We start from the raw sequence: 26,899 nt of genomic DNA on the forward strand, positions 1-26,899 counted from the left end.
AGCGAAGAGACGCCGTATTAGGTTAACGTTAGATATGTACATTAGAAATTAAGCACACCTGCTAATGTCTTGTTTCGGTTTAACGCTAAAATTTTTTCTCACCTCTTAGAAAAAAGCATTCGGTACGTCCCCCTTTTCGTCCGCTGCTGCAAGCTCGTTGGATCCCACATTTTATAGATCAACTGTATTCTTGTACTTATTGCAAACGACAGACAATCGTCTGCAAAAATGTTCGTACCAATGCACAAAATGTGTGTTTTTATTGTAGTCGTCTCACAGGCCTGCCAACCCAAGAGTGGGGCAATGCTTGAGATGTGGTTTTGGGGAAATTGATGTATCAATGATAGTATATATAAAATTGTGGAAATTGGTGCAATAATCTCACGCATTTTCATTTTTTCTTTGGAGTGATTGCGTGAGTCTCACGCCCAATACGTGAAAGTTGGCAGGCCTGCCGTTGCATCATTAATTAATGTCGAAGTGTCAGCTTTGCTCAAGTATTGAAAGTTATTAGCAAACAAGTTTTCAGAAGGTTTTTAGAAAGTCGCCTTTATTTATTACAATTATTACAAGCAGACATAACCTGCGTTGCCCAGGTAAAAAATACAACTCGAATTTTTACTTTCTAGCTAGTAAATTTCAAAAGGAGACAAAACAAATAAATAAAACAAAGATATATATATATATATATAAGATAAACAAATAAAACAATATGTTATAATATAGTAATATCTTTTACTAGAATTAAACTAAGTCAACATTTATCAATGCTTTGTTATTGATAAATTTGATATTTAGGATATGACTTCCTTGCATATGTGTAAAACGAAAAGTGTGTGAATGTTGTATGATGTTGTCTGGAAATGTATGCACTTGGCATCTCCTCCAAAAATGTTATGTATGAAATAGAAAAGATTGTATTACACACAATTATTCTGCATCTACACATATATTATTATTGAATTTGCTTTGTCATTTCATGCTATCTTTGACTATGTCTAGTTAGCGCTTTTTGCTATGGTTGTGTAAACTAATTGAATTAATACTGGTACAAACAATAATGAGGGCGCTAAGCCATAGGCTAAGCGATACCGTTATTTACCAGTAAAAAATCATTCTCTATCTTTATTGATCCAACACTTTTGCTACACAACTAACAAAATTCTAAAACAACAATAATAAAAGTTGACAAATAGTCAATAAAAGTTACACATTTACATGAACAGTTTTTCATGTTTCCCGGATGTCTACAAGTCTCAACGGTCAAAAGAGAGCCATGACAGGTCAAAAAGAAAAAGTCTCACAGACAAAAGAGAAAGAGCCTTAGCAATCGAAAGAGCCTCAGCAGACGGGCGGCAGAGTCATTGAAGCTGTTCTCTTTTATATATTTATCCGTTAGCCTGTGAAAAGGTGTTAGGTGCTCAGGTTCTGTTCTTTATGTTGTAGAGGGTTGGTATTTGAGTCAACCTGTTTCGAGTAAGTCGTTGGAATGTACTCATTGGAAATGATTACTAACTCCAGTTATTTTGGTCGCGCCTGTTAGAGGTTGACCTAGCTATGTACGTATCATTGCGTCTAATTTCTTCCGGCAGTTTTCTGACCTTTTGCTGATTGGCGCATCTTCTCTCATTGATTTCTTTCACTTACAAGTTTCTAATTTGCTGGTCGATGCATCTATTTTAATTGAGTTCTATGAGGATTTTTGATGTACCAGGTGCTTTGCTGATCGTACGCATTGCATATATTTCTGGCTGTCCAAGCTTTGCTCCTATTTGATATCTGGTTTTGCTGATATCTTTATACAACAATGACCTAGCATTGCATGAAAATATTTAGGTGTGATCAATTTCTGTCAAGTTGAAGTCTTGTTTAGTGAATGTGCGTATGATTATTTTTTCTGTCTATTCTCAGCAGCTTGTATTATTACAAAATTGAATTTAGTGTCATTTTCATTTGCAAGGAAAATATATTTTTCGTCCCTAATGCCCCTTGGGGTGGTGTTTTGTGTAGAATACAACAATTTTCCTTACTGGCATCTCCACTAGAAATTCTGTTTTTTGAAGGATCATGTTATACAGAATTGTTCTGCACCCACACGTGCATCAGTGTAGAATTTGCGTTGTCACTTTATTCCATTTTTGACTCTTTAGTTTGTGCACATTTTACCTAGGTTTTTGAACCAATTGAATTAATACTGGTTCAGACACTAGTGAAGGTGTTAAGCTATAAGCAATACGAGTATTTACCAGTAAAGAATATGACTTTATTTCTGGAAGGCCCAGACTTCAATGATACAGAATTAAATAATTGTAAAACAATAATAGTGACAGAAGCTTAATATAGCTAATGAAAGTTACACCCTTGCGCAAACAGTTGACTATGCTCTTTTGCTCAGTCTCGTACATGTACAGTTCTCAACAGTCAAAAGTGAACTGTGACAGTCCACAAGAAAGATTCTCAACAGAAGAAAGAGAAGTAGTCATTGAAGCTGTCCTCTTTTATAAATGTTTCTGTTAGCCTGTAAGATGTTTAGGTGTTCAGGGTATGTTCTGTATGTTGTAGAAGGTCGGTATTTGAGTGAAGGTGTCTTACGCGTGTCATGGAAATATACTGGTTGAAATGATGACTAGCTCATATTACTTTAGTCATATTTGATAGAGCCTGGCAGAGATGTGTATGTGTCACCACCTCTAATTTGTTTTGGTTGTTTTCAGATTTGTTGGTTCATACTCCTTTTTCGATTGGTTTCTTGAGGATCCTTTCATGTACCGGATGTTTTGCTGATTGCACGTATTGCATGCATTTTTTTTGTTTGGGCTGTTGTCCTCTTCGATATATAGTTTCGCGGGTATCTCCATATAATAGTGGTGACTCCAACATTTTTTCGGTTTAAAACCTCAGGAGTATAAAAACCACATGCCAAATTTCAGACCATTTTGTCACAAGGAAGTTGGTTTCTATAGGGAACATACACACTCGCACACACAACCAAACACATACGCAAAATTTTACTTTTATATATACAGTAGTGTAACGCAAACAATCCGTTCCGAAAATGTTTATGTTATAGGGATTTTATGTTATGTGAAGCGTAAAATACATGTAAATAACTTAATTCGTCCTAACATCTTTCCAAACTCGGTCCCTTTGACATTTTAAAAAGGAACAAATAAACTTAACTTTTTAATTTAATGACTATACAGTAACTGTGGCATTATCAGTTTGTATCACAAAATTTTTTCTGTATTCTTATGACATTCGCTTGATTTAGGTGATTACGGTAATTTTACATTAAATTAAGGGGAACACACATTTCAATGTCAGTTTAAATCAATTTTTTCTCACTTTTTTTGACACAACAAGCCTATGCTGCAAAGAAAAACAGAAAAAATATGTTACACGTTTAAAAAAAAGGACTACGAAAATATATTTTTACTATAATAAAAATGTCTGTCTGAAGCCATGCTTAGAGGTTAAGATAGAAGATTGCTTTCGGCGAGACTCCAACTCATGACATTCAGCTTGGTAGGCCGAAACTTTAACACCTGCATAAATAAACTGAATTGAGCTTTTTTTCTAAATAATTGTGCAGCTACTTATTCTCTGTGCTTTATCCGTGACACCTGACATCTTTCACGGCTCTCTAGGCTGTTAGGGTGCTAGTATACATAATGGGGATACCCCTGTACATAGTTCTTTCCCACGTTCAACAAGAGAGAAAACAATATTTTTACGGCTAACTATAGGACTCCCGCTATTCAAATCGAATTTCGGAGCTTGAACCGACCTAAAGATTTTTTTATATAATTTTTCACGTAATGCAAAGCACAAACATTACAAAATGTTTACGTCAAGTAAAATTTACGTATAAAATTTACATTATAAGTATATAAGTTATAAATCACATTATTTACATTATTTGTAATGTATAGATGTCAGCTGAGGTTCTTTTTCAAGTTTCAGTGATTTGGTAGAGTTCATCATTAATTTTCTCAAACATGTCGCTGCATAAAACATCTTTCTGCACCCAAAATCTATTGCAGCAAGGAATAGTAGACGCTAACTAGTATGACAGACGTTAGACGACCATTTGATCCTACCTCTCATGACTTATCTCCAACATTCCGCTTAACGAACACAGCGGATCTGAAAGGGTGAGGCTGTAAGGTCCCTCAGAATGTTCTGCTCAAACTTCTTGAGGGACTCCAAATGCCAGGAGGTGATAAAAAGCAAGAGGATGGCCTCGTTGGTGGGTTGGATATGGTAGATCAGCTTTTAATATTCTTTAGTGTTTATATTATCATTGCATATACGGTAGTTTTTCATTGCTCATTAAATTGTTAGGTGAATAAAAGTTTGGGCAGGTCCATCTCAGATGTGTGAATTGCTTTGTCCTGCTTCTAAATTCGCTTTTGTTTTAAACTGTGCTACATATTATTTTAGGCATTGGCATGGACAGTTGCGTCATTCCTCTACGCTTCCCATCCCTTTCATTGGTTCAAACCACAGATTTCTTTTATCCTTTAGTTGACGACCCCTACATTCAGGTACAAAGCAATTATCACATGCCTTGCAATTTTCTTGTTTTATTTGTAAACTAGTCAGTGACACGTATATTATGGACTGACTCCACAGTTCTGAAAGATATATTTATCTATAAGATCGTAATTAGTTGGCTAAATGTAGTAAATTAATACTTTATTGTTATACATAGATTGATTCTGCTTAAAACATCACTCTTTGCCGAAACCAATGCTATAGTACCATATATATATACATATATATATATACAAATTTGGTAAGAAAATTATTAAAATTTGACTAAGCATAAAAATTACTAAAAGTATGCTTAATTTTATGTTATAGCATGAATAGCTTATAGCTTAGTCTAATTTTAATAAATTTCTTACCAAAATTATAGTAAGCTCTACTTTAATATCGAGCACTTTATGCTGACTTTTAGCCTATACTTTGTTGTATATATATACAGTAGTATATATATACAGCACTGTATATATACAGTGATATATACATACAGTAATATATATATACAGTAATATATATATATATATACAGTAATATATATATATATATACAGTAATATACATGTATATACGTATATATACAGTAATATATATATACAGTAATATATAAACATTAATATATATACAGTAATATGTATACAGTAATATATATATAGTAATATATATATATAGTAATATATATACAGTAATATATATAGTAATATATATATATAGTAATATATATACAGTAATATATAGTAATATATGTATACAGTAATATATATATATATATCACTGAAGAGATTAGATATAGATCACCGATGAGAGTAGATATAGATCACCGATGAGAGTAGATGAGATCAGATGTATATCGCCTTGAAACAAATTTGTAGCGATTGACTAACAGCTAAGTGCGTTTTTATATTCTGTACTTTAATTCAAGCTAATTAGTGTATTGAGTGCTCATTTTTATTATTCGTTACCAGCCAGCCATGCTGTTTTTTCCAGCCAGCTATTGGGTCGATGTTTTTAGGGAAAGATCACATGTGCAAATGTGCTGAGTGACCTGTATGCAATGGGCGTGACCTCCTGCGATAACATGCTCATGCTGCTCGGTGTTTCCAGCAAACTAACTCAAAAGGAACGAGATGTAGTCGTTCCTCTCATTATGAAAGGTTTCAGGGACTTGGCGGAAGAAGCGGGTACTAGTGTTAGAGGAGGCCAGACAGTTATAAACCCGTGGATGATTTGCGGAGGTGTCGCCACCACAGTTGCACACACAAATGAGATTGTTATGTAAGCGTTCATCTAGAATAGCGATTTACCGGCTATTCAAATACAAGTCACATTGAATTTGAACTATATTGAATAGAATTATTTCTCATATCTCACATTTGCATGTTGGCAAGCACTTAGCTATAGCTCCAAGAGTTTTTATATGTAAAAGTTCCACCGACCCTCACCAACCCCAAGTTAAGTAACCCTAACCATTGTTAACAGCAAAAATTGGTGCAGGTTGACTAATGACTCACATACACTACAAGCGACAATCTCAACATTTTAGAATGTACATATAGCTTATTTAAGTATGTACATTAATTTGAAAGCGATTGATCTCTATTGAACACTGGGTCAGAGGTCTGCAGTGATCAGTGGTGTTTGTAGGCCTGACCACGCTATAGAAGGAGATGTGCTGGTGCTTACAAAACCGCTGGGCACTCAAGTAGCTGTGAATCTTCATCAATGGATAGGTAATGAAGAGAAGTGGGCCTATGTCATGTCTGTCGTGACTGAGGAAGAGGCTGAAAAAGCCTACCAACGAGCAATGGCTAGCATGGCAAAGCTAAATCGGGCTGGTGAGATGAATTTTGTTAATGCTTATGTTACACCAATAATCTCTTGCTGTTGAAAATGACTTACAAACGCATCAATGTGAGTTTATTAGTTAATTTTTTTAGCTTACATCTATTGTTCATAATTATTTTTGATGAGCAGTAAAAGGTTCATGTTAACAGCTGCAAGACTAATGCACAAGTACAATGCTCATGGCTGTACTGATGTTACCGGATTCGGAATACTCGGCCACGCTGCTAACCTCGCCAAAGTGCAAAAAAATGAAGTGAGTTTTGTTATTCACAACCTCCCTGTCATAGCGAAGATGACTGCTGTCACTAGGATGTTCAAGAATGATGCATTCGGCCTTCTTAAGGGCACCTCGGCAGAGACATCAGGTTTGTCTTCTTACAATTGTCTGGTATAGTTATTGGCAATCGTAGCAGTCATGTCTGTCTGTGAATGTCTGTCATTTGTCCCGCGCTCTGATATTTGTATCTATCCTATCCATATTGTGCCTGAATATCCCGATATGCAAGTTATCTTTCTTTGCATGATGATAATGTTGCTCTCAAATATGAACTTGTTTTAAGGTGGGCTCTTGATAGCCTTGCCAAGGGCTTCGGCTGCTGCCTATTGCAAGGACTTTGAAAAAGAAGATGGCTCCCAATCATGGATTGTCGGTGTCGTAGAGAAGGGTGATCGTACGGCGCGTGTCATCGACAAGCCAAGAATAATTGAGGTGCCAAACAAAGACACTGAAGATCAGCTCTGGTAGAATTTTTTCTACACCTTTACTTCCATCCATACTGCTTTAGTTGCTTCTATTTACTCTACATGCCATAAAACTACTGCCAATCTCTTACTGTCAATTCCGCCATTCAGTATTAACGGTTTTTGCTATTATGAAATGCTGTCTGGATGAAATCTGCAACATGTCATTGGGCTACCTCCTTGTGTGAGCAGACACGAGTCGAGATTTTCCAAGCATGTTGTAGATGAGTTTTTCTACTGGCCAATATGGTTGTGTCAACGCTATTATGAAGGTCTGTACCTCAAGCCCAAGGGCTGGTGCATACTGGATGCTGCGCGCTGAAGCAACCTACTTATATTAGCCAACCCCTTTTTTCTTTATTGCACTTTTTATATCTTACTGCTCAGAAAAATAAAATACTACGGCAGAGCATATCTCTTTGATGGTACAGCAGCATTCATGAGTATAATCTAAAGATTTACAGAATAGATAATCACCGCTATATAAAAAGGATTAAATGTGTGCTAGTATAACAGGTGCTCAGATGAATCATCTGGTGTCCCTCTGCAATCCTGATTGGATCTCTCGGAGACGCTTTCCAATGCTTTTGCTCTGATTGGCTTGTAGGGTGGATGAGTTCAGCTCCACCAGGTAGCTACTTATGAGATCCTGGGCAGTCGTCACAAACCTCACCCTAAACACAAAACATGGCAATTGTATTCATAATCGAGTGCTTAATAAGGTTAGCCAAGGTCTCTAATTTCAGTGATATTCTTTGTCAAACAACACATGAAAGCTGCATCATTAGAGCTTACTTATCAGTGGGAGACAGAGAACTGATTTGATCAGGTATCTCCAGTAGCGATGCTATAACACTCAGCAGGTGAAAAGGTTGCCCATGGTTCTTCCAGACAGGATCCTAGCGAAGAAGTCAGAAAAATGCATTTAATCTAGATTAGCACAAACACACTATAATTTCAGTATCGGATGAGCAATAGGACCCAAGATAACAGCAAGTTTTAAACAAGGAGTACCTAGTCAGACTTCTAGTTAGGCTACAGGTATTGACAGTCTCACTGAAGGATAATTCATTGCTAATGCTGTTCCCTATATAAGTAAGAAATGAGAAAGTAAATTTAAATACAGTGTGTTGCTCAATTTGTCAAGTGAAACCAATTTTTGTTGTTCCTTCTAACAAAGCTGTAATTGTTGTAATTCCCTTTTTTACCAATTCATTTGTTGCCTACCTAGATTGATATACAGTGGCAGTTGAGAATCTGAAGCTTGAAGTTTTTTGTACTACTGACACTCCTTTTTTTCTGGCATAACTTATCAAATCTCATTCTAATATTATCATAATTAGTATTGGGGTGCAAGGTGTTTAGATTAATACTATTCACTTTGCATGATGATCAGATTAATACAATAGGATTAGTGACAGGCATTGTTATCTGCTAATTCATACTACCAACCAGATTTGGTTGAGGATTAGTTTGAAGACAGAGATTCTGCAGAGCGCAAGAGAAAGTCGATTGTACCAACAACCGCTGACTGGATTTTAAAATTATCAGGCCTTGTGCGATTTAAAAGAGAGCGCAAACTTGGGGTTCATCGTTAGTATTATTACAAGCGTTAATCAGTAGCGATGGGTAAACCACTACCGGAGCGCAAGCAAGGAGAGATCATCCACGTTCATAAGCAGAAGACAGTGAGACAGACTGTTGAATGGAGTTCAAACTGTTGAAAAGCGACACGAGGAAACTGGAGACTTCGCTGCACCCCGAAGGGGCAGTCGGTCAAGGAAGACCACACAACGAGCAGACATATTATTGACGCGACGCTTCCTTGCAAACAGATACATGGCTAGTCCTGAGCTTGCTAAAGCCTGGAATTGCAGATTGTACTTTCCACCCGTGAGTTTTGTTTTCAGACAAGTCCACCTTCCCCACCCACAATCACTCTGGGAATGCTGGTGTGTCGAGGACCTGGTGAGGGTTTTTTGCCACAATGCCTGCAATTGACAGTGAAACACCCTACATCTGTGATGGTGTGAGACAGTAAGACCGCTGATAGAGTTGTATGTCTGCAGTTTTGTGTGGACATTCGTGTGGACATTCATGTGGACACGTTGGAGAAGGAAATGTTGAGAAATGCTCAGTACCTTTTAGCAGATGGAGGCTGGTGGTTTTTGCAAGACGACAATGTATTCCACCATCGCACAAGTTTTGGGAAAGATTGGTACCGTGAAAAGGGTGTGAAGCGCCTCGACTGGTCAGCCCCGAGTCCTGACCTCAGACCAATCAAAAACTTCTGACAGATTCTCAAAGAGCAGCTAGTGAGGGACAAGTCAAAAACACCTCTGCTCTAAGATATTGTCAAGGGGTGAAACTACACAGTCACCCGGTAGCACCTGGAGAAGCTTGTTAGAAACATGTCGAAGCGCTGCAAGCTGGTGATCAAAGCCAAGGGCGGATTAATCGAGTGGTGAGATTTTATTTTAGACTACTAATTACACCCCTATAGCTCTTTTCAGGGCCACCAATCTGAGTGTAAAAGGGTTATTTATTTAAATATTCAAATAAAACTAATAAAACCTGAATTATTGCTATAAAGTACGACGGAGTAAACACACACTACTCTGTATGTAACTTTGCTGTGGACAATCTTATGATAAAACTATTAAAACCTGCATTACTGCTATAAAGTACGACGGAGTAAACACACACTACTCTGTATGTAACTTTGCTGTGGACCATCTTATGATAAAACTATGGTTTTGTTTGAACTTTACAGAAAGTCTGCATTCAGCTATATATAGTTTGTCTTGCTTTAAACTGAAATAAACCACAAAACTTCCGTGAGAACTTTGAAATGCCTTTTTTTCTAGACCATCCACACACTAGGTCCATCACTGTATCTCTAAATTGGCAAATCGCGCATTAGAAACAGCAACTCCCACCAACTCAAGGATGAAACTAATTGTTAATCACACCACCAGACACAAACGCTACAATAACTAATGACTAACACCAAGTTTGACTGTAAATAAATAAGGAATCTTTCAAGGTGCCCATAAGAAGTCTGACATACTAAATACTGGTTATGGGTCATGAAATGATTCAGAACTGTTATTTGGTGTATGAATGGAGCAATATGCGACCTTAAACTAAGCGCATTCTCCGGAAGTAGTGAAACATCATCAGGGTTACCTACCTTGGCCTTATATAATTTGTCATAAGTCTGCAGGAGTCGTAGAATTGGCACTTGAGCTAGCCTCATCGTGTTCACCACCCAGCTCTCATCAAACCTTGAGGCTAGTGAACGCATCTCCATGTCTTTCACCACAAATGCTATAATAAGTGATAGCGTGTTAGCCGCATGGCAGCTTCATACACAAAAATGTTTACTGGCTAAAAATAAATGGAAAACAATACAGTGAAATAAGTCACTATCTATGAGCAAATATATATCAACCGATACAAAAATTGGTGGCAGCTGTTTGTTCTCACATTATAGCACTACATCAGATGTAGTATGTATATATATATATATGTATATATATACATACTACATGTATGTATATATATATACATATTACATATATGAATATATTTACATATATACGGTCATACCTCGACATATGAGTTTTAACGCGTACGGAGGCTGAGCTTGTATGTCAATTTACTCGTGTCTCAAGGCCCTGTTTCTTATATAAAATAACTAAATGTAAATTAATCCATTACCATACTATGAGAGAAACACATAAAACAGGATATTATGGTAACAAAATGTGTTTCAAATTATTGTGACTCAGTAACAAGGCTAACAAAGTAACAAATACCTATTTGGTTGCTAAAATCTGCAATAAAATGTTACATTACTAGGGACACTACTGTAAGTTTTTACCTTCGAGACGGACGTAGTGGCTAACGGCGGTCTGAGAAAGATTTGACAGCGACACGTTCGGTACACTAATGTTTTGTAACGTAGCACAATGTTTGAAATTAACTTCAATGAATTTAGCTTACTAAACACACATGCTAAGTTTTTTAATCTTTTACAAAACTTACTTTGATTTTGTTGTGTTAATTTTTCTTTATCTGTTTTCAGTATGGCGCTTTTTGCTTTGCATTCACTGTAACCTTTAGCAGACCTTTTAAAAACTTTTTTCAAATAACTCAAGGAGAAAGACCGAGTGATGATGTTTTTGATCGTGGCCTCTCGCATACTTGATCATATAGCGGCCATCGAGAATTGGTTCATGCGCTCATATCTCAAACATTACTCGTATCTCAAGAAAGAAGCTTTGTCAAAACTCTGTTTGTATCTCAAATTTCTCGTATGGTAGACCACTCGAATGTCAAGGTATGATTGTAATAATGTAATTATTTTGTTTAACCTTCAGATGACACTTCGGCCATGGTGGATGGATGTAATAACATTTACCATCAATCTATTGATAATTGCAGTGGACTCCATTGCATTGCCTGTTATAACAAATTCTAATTTAGCAAGACAGAAAAATGGGAGAAATAATAATGCAATTGCTTAGATAAATGAAACTGGTAGACTAGCGGTAAGAAATGAGTTTAAAGCACATTCAGAGGTGTCAATAACACTAGTACGTCGAATATAATCTTAGATGATTTTTAGCTATGTTGTATCACAAAAATCAAGTAGCTTGTACACTTTCTTTTTGCTGTAGAAGAACTGAACAGAGGCAAAGGAAGAGTAACACACTCATGGACAAGAGACCATTTCATGCATTTTAGTCTGATTTCAATCAGCATACGCTGGTTGATTCAGTGATACTGTTAGATATCTTGTCCCGTGTTAGCAAGCAATCTCTATAAAAATATTCCATTCACTAAAAAGAAATGGCACTTAAGATAGCAAGCGATCGGCATGAGGTAAACTTATATACCAATGCTACTTACCAAGAGGAAAGAACCTATCATTTGAATGGTACTGCTTAGCGAGACAGATGACCTTGTTCTGTACAATCAGCATTTTATTTTCTCTGGCTAGCCTCTCTGAGAGCTCTAACTCTGCAAGTGTTATACACAATGCTGACAACTACCATTGTTAGCTAATTACACAAAGGACAAACACTATATTAATAATCCTAACATCACACACATTAGCATTTAAAGGTGAACTTACAGAACATTTGAGTAGATTTTATCAGAAAGTATCGATATTTTGCTATCATTTGCGATTGTTTTTGATGTTTGAGGTTATCTGACTGCCGGAATGTTTCAAGATTAAAATCAACAAAACTTTATCACGGTAAAACACTCAGAAGAAAGATGCGGACAAAATGATGTCACTAATTGCTATCATTGCTATAGTTGATATTGGCTATTGTGTTCAAGTTAAAGCGTTACGCGTCTCTATTCTGTCAGTCTTTTTGCAACTATAGATGTCATAATCGCGCTTTCACTGGATCTGAGCATTTTGATTGGGATCAAATTCTGTCGAGTTTGATTTTGAAATACCCTGGCAGTCAAATCACCCTAAACATCAAAACCAATCGCAAATGATGGAAAAATAGTGATAATTTCTGATAACATTTACTGAAATTTTGTATAAGATCATTTTTAAAGCATATGAGTATAAAAGGATATGAGTATAGCATATGAGTATAAGCATAGCCTATGAGTATAGGTAAATGAATGGTGAAATCTGATTGTTTTACCTTTGTCAATCACAGCAGCCCAGAGCGTTTCGATGAGCACAGAATCATGATGACTAGCGCAGTGCAGGATTGCCAGCTTGCATTCGGCGAGGTCAAATGGATCAGCGTAAGACCCATAGAGCTAAGCAATCATAAAGACACAGGCATCAAAACAGATAGACAACTAAGACACGCATTTTGCTTGAAGTGAAATTAATGAGTCCATTGAAGCGGGTTTAGCGATTACTATAGAGTAAAATTATAATTACAAAACTAGATGTTTCAATGCCTGAGAAAATCTGAGAATGTCTCAGAGATCTGAGAACGTCTCAGAGATCTGGGAATGTCTCAGAGAATCTGAGAATGTCTCAGAGAATCTGAGATTATTTCAGAGAATCTGAGAATGTCTCAGAGATCTGAGAATGTCTCAGAGAATCTGAGAATGTCTCAGAGTATCTGAACACAGCAGTATGCCCTCGAAATTTAATGTAGCGATAAATACCGTAGTGACATCCATGAGTTGTGAATTGAGGTCTGTCAAAGCATTTTGTACTGCATTAGATTTGTTTGTCTGCTGCAATCTTCGCACATTTTCCAGTACCACCATCTGTACCCTTGCCACCTGTGTAACAAGTAAAAATGTACATCCGGCAGTAAGACCACAACCACCGTAGGTACAGCGCAAGGCTTGTAAGGTAGATAGAGGCTACTGCATGACCCGATACAGGTCAGAGCATAGCTAAGGATGGCTAGATCAACTGGCTATCTTCGGAACTACTGGCTATCCTCGGAACTACTGGCTATCCTCGGGACTACTGGGTATCCTCGGGACTACTGGATATCCTCGGGACTACTGGCTATCCTCGGGACTACTGGCTATCCTCGGGACTACTGGCTATTCTCGGGACTACTGGCTATCCTCGGGACTACTGGCTATCCTCGGGACTACTGGCTATCCTTGAGACTATTGGCTATCCTCGGAACTACTGGCTATTCTCGGGACTACTGGCTATCCTTGGGACTACTGGCTATTCTCGGAACTACTGGCTATCCTCGGGAGTACTGGCTTACTGTAAAATACAGTTTAATTGTGTAATAGGTAAGAGCAGCATTTGATCTAAGCTTTAGCCAACACATCGAACAAAGAGCAATAAGATGAAGTGGAGAGACTAAAGGCCTAATAAAGCTTGTCTACGCACATCAAGTTTCTCCTCGAGCTCATGCAGCATGTCTCCATCACCCATCTCCATAGTGAATTTTGCTGACTTGGCACTCATTATAGCTCTTGATAAATATTCTGTTCTCTGCTGGAGATTCTTCTCGGTTCTGCAAACATTTCTATTATCAGACTTTCAAGGTTGCAAGCAATAACAGGGCATTTGAGCTGATCAGAGCTACACTCTCAAGACTGCGCACTTACTAACTACATGTATTGTAGCTAAAACTAGACTAAGGCACTTACCCAGGTCTGTCAGCAAGAACTGTTAAAATTCGGGCAGCAGAATTATAGTCCTTGTTTTTCTCGTAGTACCTCCAAAGGACCTCCAAAGATTCATGCTGGGAATCAGCTGGCCCGGAGGAGCATCGTTTGAGGTATTCTTCCAGATAGGGAGACGAAATCTAGCGCAAACAATCAACTAATATTTCTAACAACATTTAAAATGGTTTGACCTTATGAGATTGCTGATAGTTTCAAGTGAACTACAGTCCATTACCTTTTTACTAATTACTACACAACCAAGCAATTACACTCGCAGCTATTCATATTATAGCTCATAATACATAGTCTCAAGCGAGAGGTGATCATTGCAGATACCCGAGTGACACCAGCATGGTTGACAACCTAAACTTAGTGTTCACTCACCTGCAGTAGTTTGTCAGTCAGTCCATTCTCCACCATCCACTCGTAGAGTCTAATGTGAAACAACTCATCTGTTGTCTTCACTGCCTGATTGTAGAGCGAGTCTACCTGCAAAGGGCAGAGTTTTAGCATTTATGTTATGCTTAGCAATGCCAAGATGCAACTTTGTACACCAAATCTTCAGAAGAAATTACAACATAAATTAGTAAATACGGGCATTTTGTGCTTCAAATTGCATTAGAGTCCAATATTGGAGCAGCAATGGTCTTAATAAATGTTCAACATAGCTACTTTTGTTTTAAAAATAGATAATTGCTGAAAACAAGCCAAATCTGCTACTGCTTAATCTTTACTATAATAAGAGCCGTGTTCGTCCGTCCGAAGACCCGCTAAGAGCATTAAGAAAAAGAATGCTTCACACAGGAATCGAACCAGAGGCATCAGATTAAAAGGCAAGCTAGCTACCACTACACCACTCGGTCGCCTTAGTACATTTCAGGTAACTTATCCACATACTGATTACTTATGACGATCTCTCACAGTGCACACTGGCAAGCGTACTGCGTAGTACACATACAACCAGAACATATGTATTGGTCAGTATTGACGATATGAAAAATGATATATTGGCTCTTTCTGCACTTGTACTGTAATTCCTACAACATAGTTAGCAAATATGCAACTTACGTGTTGCTCAGCCTCAGCAGCTGTGAGAACCGCCTGAGTTTTCTGTGCAGGAGGACCAGGCTTATTGGGAACGCTCGGAGATGTGACAGTGGTATAGCTAGCGCTGAGCAAATATTTGAGGGTGTCCAATATGCAGTTATAGCAATCCATTCTGTAGACATACACCATATATTTTTCCAATGCTTCATTGGTCTTCAATGCTGACATAAAAGCAAGGTGGTAACAGAGACATAACAATTCTTTTTAAGACTGTATAAGGACTCTAAAAGGATTATCAAAGCAGAACGTGCATCGACCACAGTTAGTAAAAATATTTACACTCTTTGAAAAGCATGCTTAAACAAAAATACACAACACTAATGGAGTTGCTATCACTGATGTTTTGTGAATAGATGAGGACCAGACCAGCCAACCTGGTAGTGAACATGGTTGAACCAGAAAGGTCGTCGACGGACTGTCCATTCTTGTAGTAGTAAAGGGCAATATTTTGTGGGTCCCTCTTGCTAGCTGTAGTTAGGCAAATGTCCAGTATTCCATCATAGTGCCTGGCAGCTGATAGCTGCTGACACACCTCTTGCAGATTGAGGTGGGGAGAGACTTCTTTATAAAGCTGTAAGTATGGCATAAATGGACAAATTTTCCTATGGCACAAGTATTATATGACAATCTGGCAAAAATTGCAGCAAGATACAAGTCTAAAGAATATACAGATGTCACGCGTGCAACCCAACTATTAGCTACCACTGATGCTTCAAGAGTTCGAGGTCCGTCGGAAGGAATACAGATCAGAAGTTGATAAGTTTGCTAGCATAAACTGTGACCACTAAGGGGCAAACACACAGGGCCGATTTTATTGTGGGCGTCATGAGGAGCACGGAGATACTTTCATGCACGCGGAGATGCACTTTCACCAAACCCAATGCCCAAACACACTTGGACGATTCACCAGCAAGAGGTAATTCAGGCACGCTCGCAAACAGCCAATAACATTCTGTCTATCCAGTTTCTTCCGAGTTGTTAATAAATAGTAATCATGGCACCTTCTAAACAACAACGTAAACAACTTCTGCTTTTGTTATGCCTCCCTCACTTCCATGAATTGCACACTGCAAGATATCAGAAAAAACGATTCTGGGTCGAAAGCTCTGACCTTTATAGATCAATGCAAGGTGGCTACAATAGCATTTAAGACGTATCTTAACAAACCAACTCTCACAGCCACCTTTACCAAGAAGCTCTCCATGTTACACTACAAGAAGCTCTCCATGTTACACTACAAGAAGCTCTCCATGTTACACTACAAGAAGCTCTCCATGTTACACTAAAATGTTTTAACCAAATATTGAAACTTGTTAAAGTTGATATAATTAAATTAGACACACAGTTAAGAGAAGCAACATCACCAAAACTTTCATTAAATCTATGAACAGTTCAGTGTTCATATTGATGATGTTTCAATCGCAACAAAATAGCAAACTGTTGATGTTGTAAGTTGGTAAACATTGACACGAGAAACTTAGTAGCCAAAGCAATGCATTCTGGGTGAAACAACAAATCAAAATGTACCTCGCATGCAATAAAACTCTGATTGAGCAAGTCTGGCCTTTTGGTTCAGCATCAACTCGCCCGGCACAGATCGGCACCACATGGCCCGAAATCGCACTACATATCGCACTATATATCGCAGTACATATCGCACTACATATCGCCTAGCGTGTTTGCGCCTTCAATGGTAATAGGTTATGAAAAAACTAGTTCTGTGACAAAATTAAACTGAATTAATCTAGTTAGATGACCAGACAGCCTTGACTTAGTGACTATTCAAGGAGCCGACCACTGATCCAATAAGGAGATAAAAATAAGGACTAACTGCAAGAGCATTGGCCAGCCGGCTAGTCCTCTCTCTTGCTGTGCTTGCGGTCTTCAATGTTTGGAGTAGCTCATTAGCCTTGGAGCACTTGGCATCATCAAGGCTGTAGAGAGAGGGGCAGTGGTCGCGCAGCTTAGCACTTATGACGTCGATGCAAGCGTTGTCACCAAGATACCTCTGCACGATGCCATCGATTATGCCGGAGGACAACTACAAGAAACCTTAGAATTACCAGTTTGTCCGTGAACAGTTGAATGGCGGCACGCTAGCTCTAGGGGTCAATCATTTTCCATACCTCTTCATTGCCAAAACCGAGTAGACTTTTTAGAGTGCTTCCCTTTAGGATGCCTTGGAGGGGCCCCTTAAGCTCACCGCATACAGCCTCAAACTGATGATCACAGGCTAGCTTCCAAAGATACAGCACTTCGAGACAACGACCAACGAGAACCATGAGCTGCTGGAGAGACTGTTTTTCCTTAGTGACTGCCTCAGCTAAGAAAAAACAAAGCTACCAAAGGGTGCAAAAATATATCAACATATGCTTCCCAATGACCAATATAAGCTGATGATTAACATATGCTTCCCTATGACCAATATAAGTTGATGATCAACATATGCTTCCTTAGCACCAATATAAGCTGATGATTAACATATGTATGCTTCCCTATCACCAATATAAGTTGATGATCAACATATGCTTCCCTATCACCAATATAAGTTGATGATCAACATATGCTTCCCTATCACCAATATAAGTTGATGCTTAATTGACAACCAACTCTTACACTCCTCCATACCGCCCTGACTGCTTGCTATGGAAAACAAATTGAATGGCTTGAGTCCAAATCATCGACTGACATAAAGTTTAAACTTATTTACTTGTTCGAAAGAATCAAGCAACTAAGTCTTGCAGCAGTTTAAGAAAATATTAAGCTTAAAGCAGTGATATTCCGACTTTAACAACTAAATTCACAGAAAACACGGATGTTGTTACTGCTCAGGAATATGTGGCTTTACCCAAACACTTCCGTCTGGAGGCTTCATCCACCTGTCCATATCCGCTGCTGGGGCCCGCGTTGGGGGTAAATCTACATCAATAGTCAGATGCGCGTGACAGAAACGTGACATACAGAAACAGAGGAAGCGAGAATACCACAAACATGGTCGTTAGCAAGAATGAAAGTGACCTTATGGCTGTTACGAAGAGATTTGTATAATGTGAGAATACATACCCGTCAGCATTGAGACTCGTGATATAACCCGAGCTGTTCTTTAGGAAGTTGAGGAGACTTGAAAGCTGCTCTATGAACCAGATAAGTTCTTCGTCCACCCGACTCTTGAGCTGTCCATCAAGAACATGCATGCATCAGTTGCAACAGAGAACTTATTTTACTTAGTGACAGACAGAAGTAGTGGGATAGAGATGTGACAACTTCAGTATTTAACTCATGATATGAAGTAAATACTGCCAAGTTGTGAGGCAATTATACCCGCAGAGCTAGAACAAAATTGTAGTTTAAAAACCTTTTGACAAAGGTTTTAGCTTTCACAGCATTAAAAAAAAGGTAAGACCAGGTCAAAATAAATTGGTGCCTTAGAAAGCACTCGATGCTGTTTCACATGGAAATACACCATTACTCAATCATGTAGACTCTACTGCATAAATAGGTAATCTTCAACTTTACAGAACATATAAGACCCTTTCGAATGATTCATTAAAGATCATTTTTAGTGGATAAAATAATCTATATATTTAACATTAATTTTATTTACCTATACAAAATAACAATAAATTTTAATCAGTTTGCTTAAATTCACAAAGGCGCAGTAATAAGTCTGACTGCATACATCGCATTAATCTAAGAAGGTTCACAGGTGGTCAGCAGTAGCATATACCAGATGCATATGAGATACTCAACATTGAATTGCAACATTCAAAAGCAATTTATGTGAAAAGAAGGATCATGAAAAGGTAACCAATAAAAAGTATAAGTGTCCATGAATGATTGAAACTGGAGAATTCAGTTTTTCGCATTTTTACCAACTGCATGTATAAAAACCTACAGTAAAATGAAGAGAAAAAAAAAGAGCCTCTGTCTACACCAAAATCTCACGAGAGACCCGATGCTGCATATCAAGTCAGCCAAAAGATTTAACCAACCCCCTTGAGCTTTTTTCAATGTCTACAGCACGAACGCAGATTGCGTCATTTATCACAGATAGCAAAATGTCAACAGCGTGGATCAGAACCTAATACCAACTTTTTTGAAGGTCATTAGTAGTAGCTACTTGCAGTACAATGAGCAAGTTAATTTCTAAATTACTAACAATGCTGGTTTTGCCCCCAGGAACTTGCACTTCTCCGACTAGCTTAGAGTCCCAGAGTGGTCTACAAAAACACAAAATGAATACTGACAACAGCGAAAGATCCACTTTGTTAACAGGTAACAACAAGATGAAAAAACTCGGCAAAGAGACAGTAATTCAATTTAAGCAGAAGGGATTTTATACCTCTCCTTCTGTGAGATTAAAAAAGTACTGTTAAATTTGTTACTGTAAAACCTAGAATCGAATGCCATGGCGCTGTGTTTTTCAGCCCTTACCCTATAGTCGCGTTTTATTAGAGGTGACGTTCAAATAGAAGGTGGTACTGTATTTTTCGAGTAGCACATCAGAATTTTGGAAATATAAATTTAACCCTTTTACGGGCAAAGCCATGTTATTGTCACCTCTATTTTGCACTCCCCTTAGGGCGTAGTCACATTAATGCCGTCGGGTCCCAGCATTTTTGCTAAGCCATTTTTCATATACGCCGCAGTATCACACCGAGTTAAACATGGAACTACTATGAGTAAACCATATTATCAGGATACAGTTATTAATTATTTTGATAGTGTCAATTTCAAAGTTTTAAAGAATAAACCGTAAAGCTTTGGAGTTCGAACGCGGACCTCGATACACCACAACAATCATACTAGATTCCTGTAGAGTATTCTCATGGTTCATAAAGCGCAAAGTTTTGAGGTCAGATTGTAAACCATATCATGGACAAAATGAATACAATGAATCAGATTTAGACGTCAGTGACTTCGAATCAGAGTGTTGTTTTGATGAATGTGACGATCGATCTTCTTATGTACACAGTCATTAAAACCATGGCAACCATTACAGCAACAACGAAAGAATCAACTGCTATCGATGTAACCAAATCATTATTAGTACCATTTTGTAAACACTTTTCTATTGATCACTTTTTAAAATGGGTTTCTAAAGATCAAAGAATGTCAAAGTGGCAGGCAAATAGAGGTGGCATTCAATTAAAGAGTGGCGCTGTATTTGTCAACACTTTTCCTATGAGGCATTCTATTAGAGGTGGCGGTCAAATAGAGCTTTTACAGTAAATAGGCTATGTTGTATCTGATCAACAATATTCTACTATTCTGATATATTGACTACAGCTAATATATCTACACTAGCACTAGGCAAAGTTTCATTTTACTTCAAAGATGCCTACATTTATTATATAATCATACCATCTCTGGATTGGTCTCATTTTGCTTGTGAATATGTACATAAGCATATGTAATTGGTACTTAAATACATGTATTTAAAAAACATAAGTTTACAAGAAACTTATTGAAAGTTGAAATTTAGTCAAGAAGTTATTTCCACTCTATCAAAGATAGATTTAAACTGAAATCCTACATATACGTGTACATCCACAAATACTGACATGGAGACAAATAGACAAGACAATAGACAAATGGTAAATAAATAAAGTTGGCTTGATTGTAGTTCTAGGGATTCATGGAAACTCCAAACACATGCTCATTTGAGTAGTTAACAACATTGCATAGAAATATCAAAGTTCCATATTCAATACCAATATTAAAGTAAAATGTAATGCCATCTCCATCATCTCCATCAAAGGAAAATAATAATATTCAATCTGCACTTGGCTTTGCACTAGTGCATACTAGTGCAGTGCCAAGTGCACTGGCACTAGGCACTGCACTTGCACTAGTGCATTTATGAAAAAGTTTCCAATCCGCACTAGGCATTGCACTAGATCATTTTATGTTGCACTGTGCACTGCACTTGCACTAGTGCGTTTATGGGAATTTTGTAATCCGCACTAGGCACTGCACTAGTACATACCATGTCACACTAAGCACTGCTCTTGCACTAGTGCACCCAGGGACTCATGTCAAATTTGCACTAGCATTGCACTAGGCATTTCTATTTTAAATTGCACTGCACTATGCACTGCACTAGTGCAGTGCGCACTGCACTGCTAGTGGCCCCAAGCCTGCCTGCATATAAAAGTTTTTTCTCCAAAAAATTCAATTTACCCTAGTATTCTTGCCAGTTGTATGTATATTCCATCATGCTTTCCAGAAAGGACGACTTTACCACTTGTTGGAACGCCAGTGCCTCCTGTGGTTGTGGATGAGTGCATTGTGGAAGTATTCAAACCTAATTTAGTAGGATGTGGGGTGGAGACCTGTGCTGGGTGGAAGCCTACAAAAGTATTTACATAATACTTATACGAGAAACCACTAATTAGCTCATATATGAGCTAATTAGTGGTTTCTCGTTTACAGGTTCACTGGAGTATGATATATCATGCGCCCATGAAGTATCACTACCAACAGTTTTTTCTGTAATCTAACCTACAACATGTGACTGGTCAACAAATTGTATTAAACGATACCATCTGTTCAATGCTATCTGCAACTTCAACTAAACCCTGTTATGAAGATAAACCTAAAACTCACTAAATCCTGTTTGCATCGTCGAGTCAGCTGTTGCTGAGAAATTCGGACCCAGGGTAATAGGCTTGATTGCAAACTCATATGTCGGATCTCCTCCAAACATGAAGAAAGCTCCCGTCGCCCAATCAATCACCTGTAGCAAGTTTCTCAAAGTTATGTAGGTCATATGGTAGCAGAGGTGTAGCTATGAACAATGAGTGTAGCTATGAATCACAAATGTAGCTATGAACCATGAGTGTAGCTATGAATCCAAAGAACAGTTATGAAATATTAGTGTAACTATGAACCACTGCTATAGCTATAAACCACGAGTATAGCTATAAACTATGAGAGTAGCTATGAACCACAAGTGTAGCTATAAACTATGAGAGTAGCTATGAACCACGAATGTAGCTATGAACCATGAATGTAGCTATGAACCATGAGTGTAGCTATGAATCACAAATGTAGCTATGAACCATGAGTGTAGCTATGAATCCAAAGAACAGTTATGAAATATTAGTGTAACTATGAACCACCGCTATAGCTATAAACCACAAGTGTAGCTATAAACTATGAGAGTAGCTATGAACCACAAGTGTAGCTATAAACTATGAGAGTAGCTATGAACCACGAATGTAGCTATGAACAATGAGTGTAGCTATGAATCACAAATGTAGCTATGAACCATGAGTGTAGCTATGAATCCAAAGAACAGTTATGAAATATTAGTGTAACTATGAACCACCGCTATAGCTATAAACCACAAGTGTAGCTATAAACTATGAGAGTAGCTATGAACCACGAATGTTGCTATGAACCATGAGTGTAGGCATGAACTACAAGTGCTCTTGAACAATTTATTTTAGTTGTCCTTTTGAATGAGTAATAAAACTGGCAAGTCGTTAGACTGCTGAATTCTATGTACCAAAACTATTGCGTTACCAATGGTTTGAGAAAGCTTTTTCAGTATTTCCACAGTTATAATACAGTAGACGCTCCTACAACGTAAATAATCTGTATAAATAACCTAAAATAAATAAAGTAAATAAATAACCTAGAACTAATAACAAATAGTGTATGTGTTTACAATAAAGCAAAACAAAAAACATGTTCATTATATAAAAAGCAGTACTACCTGTTCGTCGTCTATCTGTATCCAGGGGCCGAGGTTAGGATGATAAAAGATAACTACGACAACACTCCAACTCGTGACATTCAGATTGGTAACACCCACACTAATCAATCGCCTTAAGTATTTATAAACAATTGCACAGCTACTCTATTCTCTGTTTTGCCAACACATCTGACGATGTATCGTGGCGACCTAGAATGTCCCGGAAGTTATATATATATATATATAATAGGTATAATGCTATATGCATGTTGTTTTTTTTCTCAAGTGCAGTGATATAGGTTACCATTTAAATCAAACTTGATAACTCGCCCGACCTGACACTCTACGTTACATGGAATTTTGCTTGCAGTACGAAGCAAAAACTTCTCATAAATTCTTTACGTTATCTGGAATTTACATTATAGGAGAATCTACTCCATGCTTTAAATTTGTGATTACAAATTATATATATACATATATATGAATATAGGTAGTTAGTTATCCTACAATATGCTCTAATTCTGCGACTAAACATAAAAAAAGATAAGATAAAATTCAAAGCTGCTAAAAAAGAACTCTACGTATACTTATAACAATAGGTAGACTAATATAATAGTTGAGAATAAAGCTTATCTGAAAGGTTGAATTTTTTCTCACTACAATCTGTTTTGCAGTTGTCGCTTGTCAGATGTCTTTATCTGAAAATCTGTTTTTTGAACAAAGACACCTGACGAGCGACAACGCAAAACAGATTTGCAGAGAAGAAAATTCGACTGTCCTGATAGGTTTTATATATTTATATTATAGTGCTGTAGTGCTTTGCATGTAATTCACGATTCTTTTTATAAAGCGCACAGCGGGTTGAGGAATGAGTGACGGGTCTAAAGTGACAGCGGAGTAAAAAAAGCTACCTGAGCATCGATGGCTAGCCCAGAGCAGATGATAATGAGGCAGGTGGCACACGCCTGGTCCGCCTTGTGTAACTTGAAGAATGCCTCTACATCTCTGTTGTCATAGCCTTGGTTTTGGATTAGCAATGAACGTAATTGGTCAACGGGCCTCAGCTTATCTAAAATGTAGCTTCCCTGAAACAATGAGAAAGCAATCGGAGGTTCAATCCGTAATCTTACCGAGATACTCTTAGTCTAGTTGCAGTCTCAGACAGCCTCAGACAAATTCTCAGACAGTCTCAGATAAAGACGATGTCAATCTTATGTCATGTGAATAGTCAATGTTTGTTTTCAAGAGTTCAAAGTAAGTTGCTGAGTTGCTCACAAGTTGCTGTCTGGCATACCTCTAGTCCATGATGTGTATCAAAAGAGTGCAGGCTAGATAGCTTTCGTTTTTATGAATTAAAGATCTTGTAAAATCAAGTTCGGGTGAAACAATCTGTTAACGTCATAGCGTCGTGTAGACTCTTTTAAGTGGAATCACCAAATTTCTGGTGATTTAAAGCTCCAGTTTTCTTGTGATTGACTGAACTGTACACACAACCAGCCATTTGATGAAATCTGAATATAATTGCATGTTATTCAAAATGATAATCTGAGTTTCTAAATGCTGGCACCAATCCCGATCTATTGACGGAATAAAGATCTTTTGTTCAGAGTTTGAAGAACATTTCAGCTGCGTGATACATTTAGTGGAACTAGTGAGGGATTTGAACTTGAATGACAAACCCCACCCACACATCACTAGAATTATTACAGTACTTTTCACTAGTCTACAAAAATGGTAATTGAAATGGTGATATATTATTAACGATCAAAGGCGAGACAAGTAAAGGTGTCTTGTTGGAGTCCTTTATTTGCCTTTACAATTTTTTAGTTTTATTTGATTGGATAACTAAAAATCCTAACTGCCAGCTTTTACATGATCAGTCTGGTCTATATGTAGGATTTAAACATCGTTAGTTCATTGGTCAGCTGCTCTAACAATAATGAGCAGTTCTTCTTACAAGTCATCAACTGACTTGGCACAACAGTAAGTGTTTTTATATAGGTGTGGCCAAATATACATGTACATTTTAGCCAGTTACAATAAAACTGGTGTCTCAAATCAACTGAAATCGGGTGAATTTACAAATTGCAGACACTCTCTAACAACACGGTGTTGAAAGATTGTTATACCTAAACATGGCCCAACAGGATCGTCAAGGATAATATAATACCAGTTGGCCCAAAGCAATTCATCATTGATGCGCATGAGATGGACTAGAGAGTGTGTAATAGATATTTTATTATAGATGTTATATATTAAATATTATACAAGCATAAGCTACGTTCAATTGAATTACATGCGGCATCCAGACTGCAATGATAGCATACGTTCAGTGGGCTTGCGTTACAGCACCTGTGCTATCAATCTACACGCACAAAAAACATTCATGAAACACACTAAAACATAAAAACTGATGGGCTGATAGCTCGCATCTCATTAATGCAAGCCAGTGCCTGCCAGTGCTTGCCACTCCCACCATACTACACTAGAATATCATGAAATACTTCTGACACATCTAATCTATGACGATCTCAAATGCTAAATATCACACTCGTCATATTACTTTAAGCCGCTCCATCTCAGAGTCCTGTTAGAGTTTCACTGGTCAGGTGATACATGTGAGTCCTGCACTAGAGACTTTGACAGGTCAGCTGATACACATGAGTCATGCAATAGAGAGTTTGACAGGTCAGGTGATACACGTGAGTCATGCACTAGAGAGTTTGACAGGTCAGGTGGTACACGTGAGTCATGCATTAGAGAGTTTCATAGAGCATGTAAATCGCCTCTTTAATTTGCTAGTCATTGTAGAAACTTCAGAGTATCTCTATCCCAAAAAGGTGTAGTACAGAAAAAAACTACAATTTTTTAAGACTGCCATAGTGAAAATGTATGCAGATACCGCTAGCTTGGAGCATAGGCTATAGACATACCGACACGGTATGAGACAGGAGCACAAGCTATAAACAGGCTTGTGACATTGAACACGAGAACATGCCCATCATCCCATACATTATTCATGGCTATCTAGATAGAAACATACAGCCCAGTTGCTTAGGGAATGAGTGGACAATGCATTCAGTAATGGATATGCTAACTTGGAAGGTATGAAGGCAGCTGTCAAAGAAAGGCCATTACAAAAGTTAAAACCTAGTTAAGAGAAATAGAAGAAACGCAACAGCTACCTGTGCACTGAGAAGTACAAAACGTCTCAGCTGCTCCATATGCTGGGTGACTACGAGAGGAGGGTTGGCTTTGGGAGAAGCAGCCATCACAGGATCCCTTCTCCAAATAACACACTCATTCGGCTCCTCCGTCATAGCCCATGTGTGCCCTCCAACTGCCATGTTCATCTAAAAGGTATTTTACCTGTCACAACTATTCCAAGCTTAGCCCTAGGAAGAAGTGAAATGCTTAGAAGATGGTATATTAATTATCAAAAATTAATATTAATTAATTAATATTAATTTATCACAAAAATAACAGCATTTAATAAGGTTTATTGGGAGTTGAGAAACAATTGGCAGAAATATTCAAACTAATAATTCGTGCTATTATTAGTTTCAAAAACAAATTTCTTTGTGAAATTTGGACTAATTACTATTTGTCATGTTTACACCCTTCATCAGAACATGTAGTAAGCAATTTGCACTACCAGAGACCGAGGACTAGGTATTTATGTTTATAACAGAACAATTACTGTGACTAAATGTGTTATGAGGAAGTTGAGATATTTCATGTGATGAGTTAACACATGTATCCCTCGACTACGATTGACACTCATAATAATAATATTAATGATAGTTGTTACAAGAACATAACA

At 37.7% G+C, this 26,899-nt stretch overlaps 2 protein-coding genes across 2 annotated transcripts in view; one reads left to right on the forward strand and one right to left on the reverse strand.

Annotated features, from left to right (window-relative positions):
* The first annotated feature begins 108 nt into the window (after positions 1 to 108).
* On the forward strand, positions 109 to 7,542 carry LOC137385912 (inactive selenide, water dikinase-like protein). The gene is made up of 7 exons (XM_068072524.1): positions 109 to 230; positions 4,044 to 4,249; positions 4,444 to 4,547; positions 5,557 to 5,819; positions 6,189 to 6,379; positions 6,539 to 6,754; positions 6,950 to 7,542. Exons 2-7 carry the CDS (start codon positions 4,210 to 4,212, stop codon positions 7,132 to 7,134), a joined length of 999 nt encoding a protein of 332 aa, XP_067928625.1. The 5' UTR covers positions 109 to 230; positions 4,044 to 4,209; the 3' UTR covers positions 7,135 to 7,542.
* Positions 7,543 to 7,653: 111 nt separating this feature from the next.
* LOC137385911 (nuclear pore complex protein Nup155-like) overlaps positions 7,654 to 26,899 on the reverse strand; it is a 32,007-nt gene continuing 12,761 nt past the window's right edge. Inside the window, exons 12-31 of the mRNA XM_068072523.1 lie at positions 26,262 to 26,429; positions 23,988 to 24,161; positions 21,984 to 22,113; positions 21,558 to 21,726; positions 19,534 to 19,594; positions 18,438 to 18,547; positions 18,223 to 18,293; positions 17,501 to 17,697; positions 17,206 to 17,415; positions 15,749 to 15,945; positions 15,336 to 15,486; positions 14,652 to 14,756; positions 14,250 to 14,407; positions 13,987 to 14,113; positions 13,290 to 13,409; positions 12,809 to 12,929; positions 12,048 to 12,158; positions 10,324 to 10,460; positions 7,926 to 8,029; positions 7,654 to 7,804 (exon numbers count right to left, since the gene is read on the reverse strand). Of these exons, the coding sequence (XP_067928624.1) occupies positions 7,660 to 7,804; positions 7,926 to 8,029; positions 10,324 to 10,460; positions 12,048 to 12,158; positions 12,809 to 12,929; positions 13,290 to 13,409; positions 13,987 to 14,113; positions 14,250 to 14,407; positions 14,652 to 14,756; positions 15,336 to 15,486; positions 15,749 to 15,945; positions 17,206 to 17,415; positions 17,501 to 17,697; positions 18,223 to 18,293; positions 18,438 to 18,547; positions 19,534 to 19,594; positions 21,558 to 21,726; positions 21,984 to 22,113; positions 23,988 to 24,161; positions 26,262 to 26,429 (2,766 nt within the window). The 3' untranslated portion in view covers positions 7,654 to 7,659. The remainder of the gene's footprint in view (positions 7,805 to 7,925; positions 8,030 to 10,323; positions 10,461 to 12,047; positions 12,159 to 12,808; positions 12,930 to 13,289; positions 13,410 to 13,986; positions 14,114 to 14,249; positions 14,408 to 14,651; positions 14,757 to 15,335; positions 15,487 to 15,748; positions 15,946 to 17,205; positions 17,416 to 17,500; positions 17,698 to 18,222; positions 18,294 to 18,437; positions 18,548 to 19,533; positions 19,595 to 21,557; positions 21,727 to 21,983; positions 22,114 to 23,987; positions 24,162 to 26,261; positions 26,430 to 26,899) is intronic.

This window comes from Watersipora subatra, chromosome 1, assembly GCF_963576615.1.
Source record: "Watersipora subatra chromosome 1, tzWatSuba1.1, whole genome shotgun sequence".
Classification (NCBI taxonomy): domain Eukaryota; kingdom Metazoa; phylum Bryozoa; class Gymnolaemata; order Cheilostomatida; family Watersiporidae; genus Watersipora; species Watersipora subatra.

Coding starts and splice junctions, on each gene's coding strand:
- LOC137385912 (XM_068072524.1), top strand. CDS start 4,210: ATGCCAGGAGGTGATAAAAAGCAAGAGGATGGCCTCGTTG. Junction 4,250..4,443: donor GCAAGAGGATGGCCTCGTTG/GTGGGTTGGATA, acceptor ATATTATTTTAG/GCATTGGCATGGACAGTTGC. Junction 5,820..6,188: donor CACACAAATGAGATTGTTAT/GTAAGCGTTCAT, acceptor TGGTGTTTGTAG/GCCTGACCACGCTATAGAAG.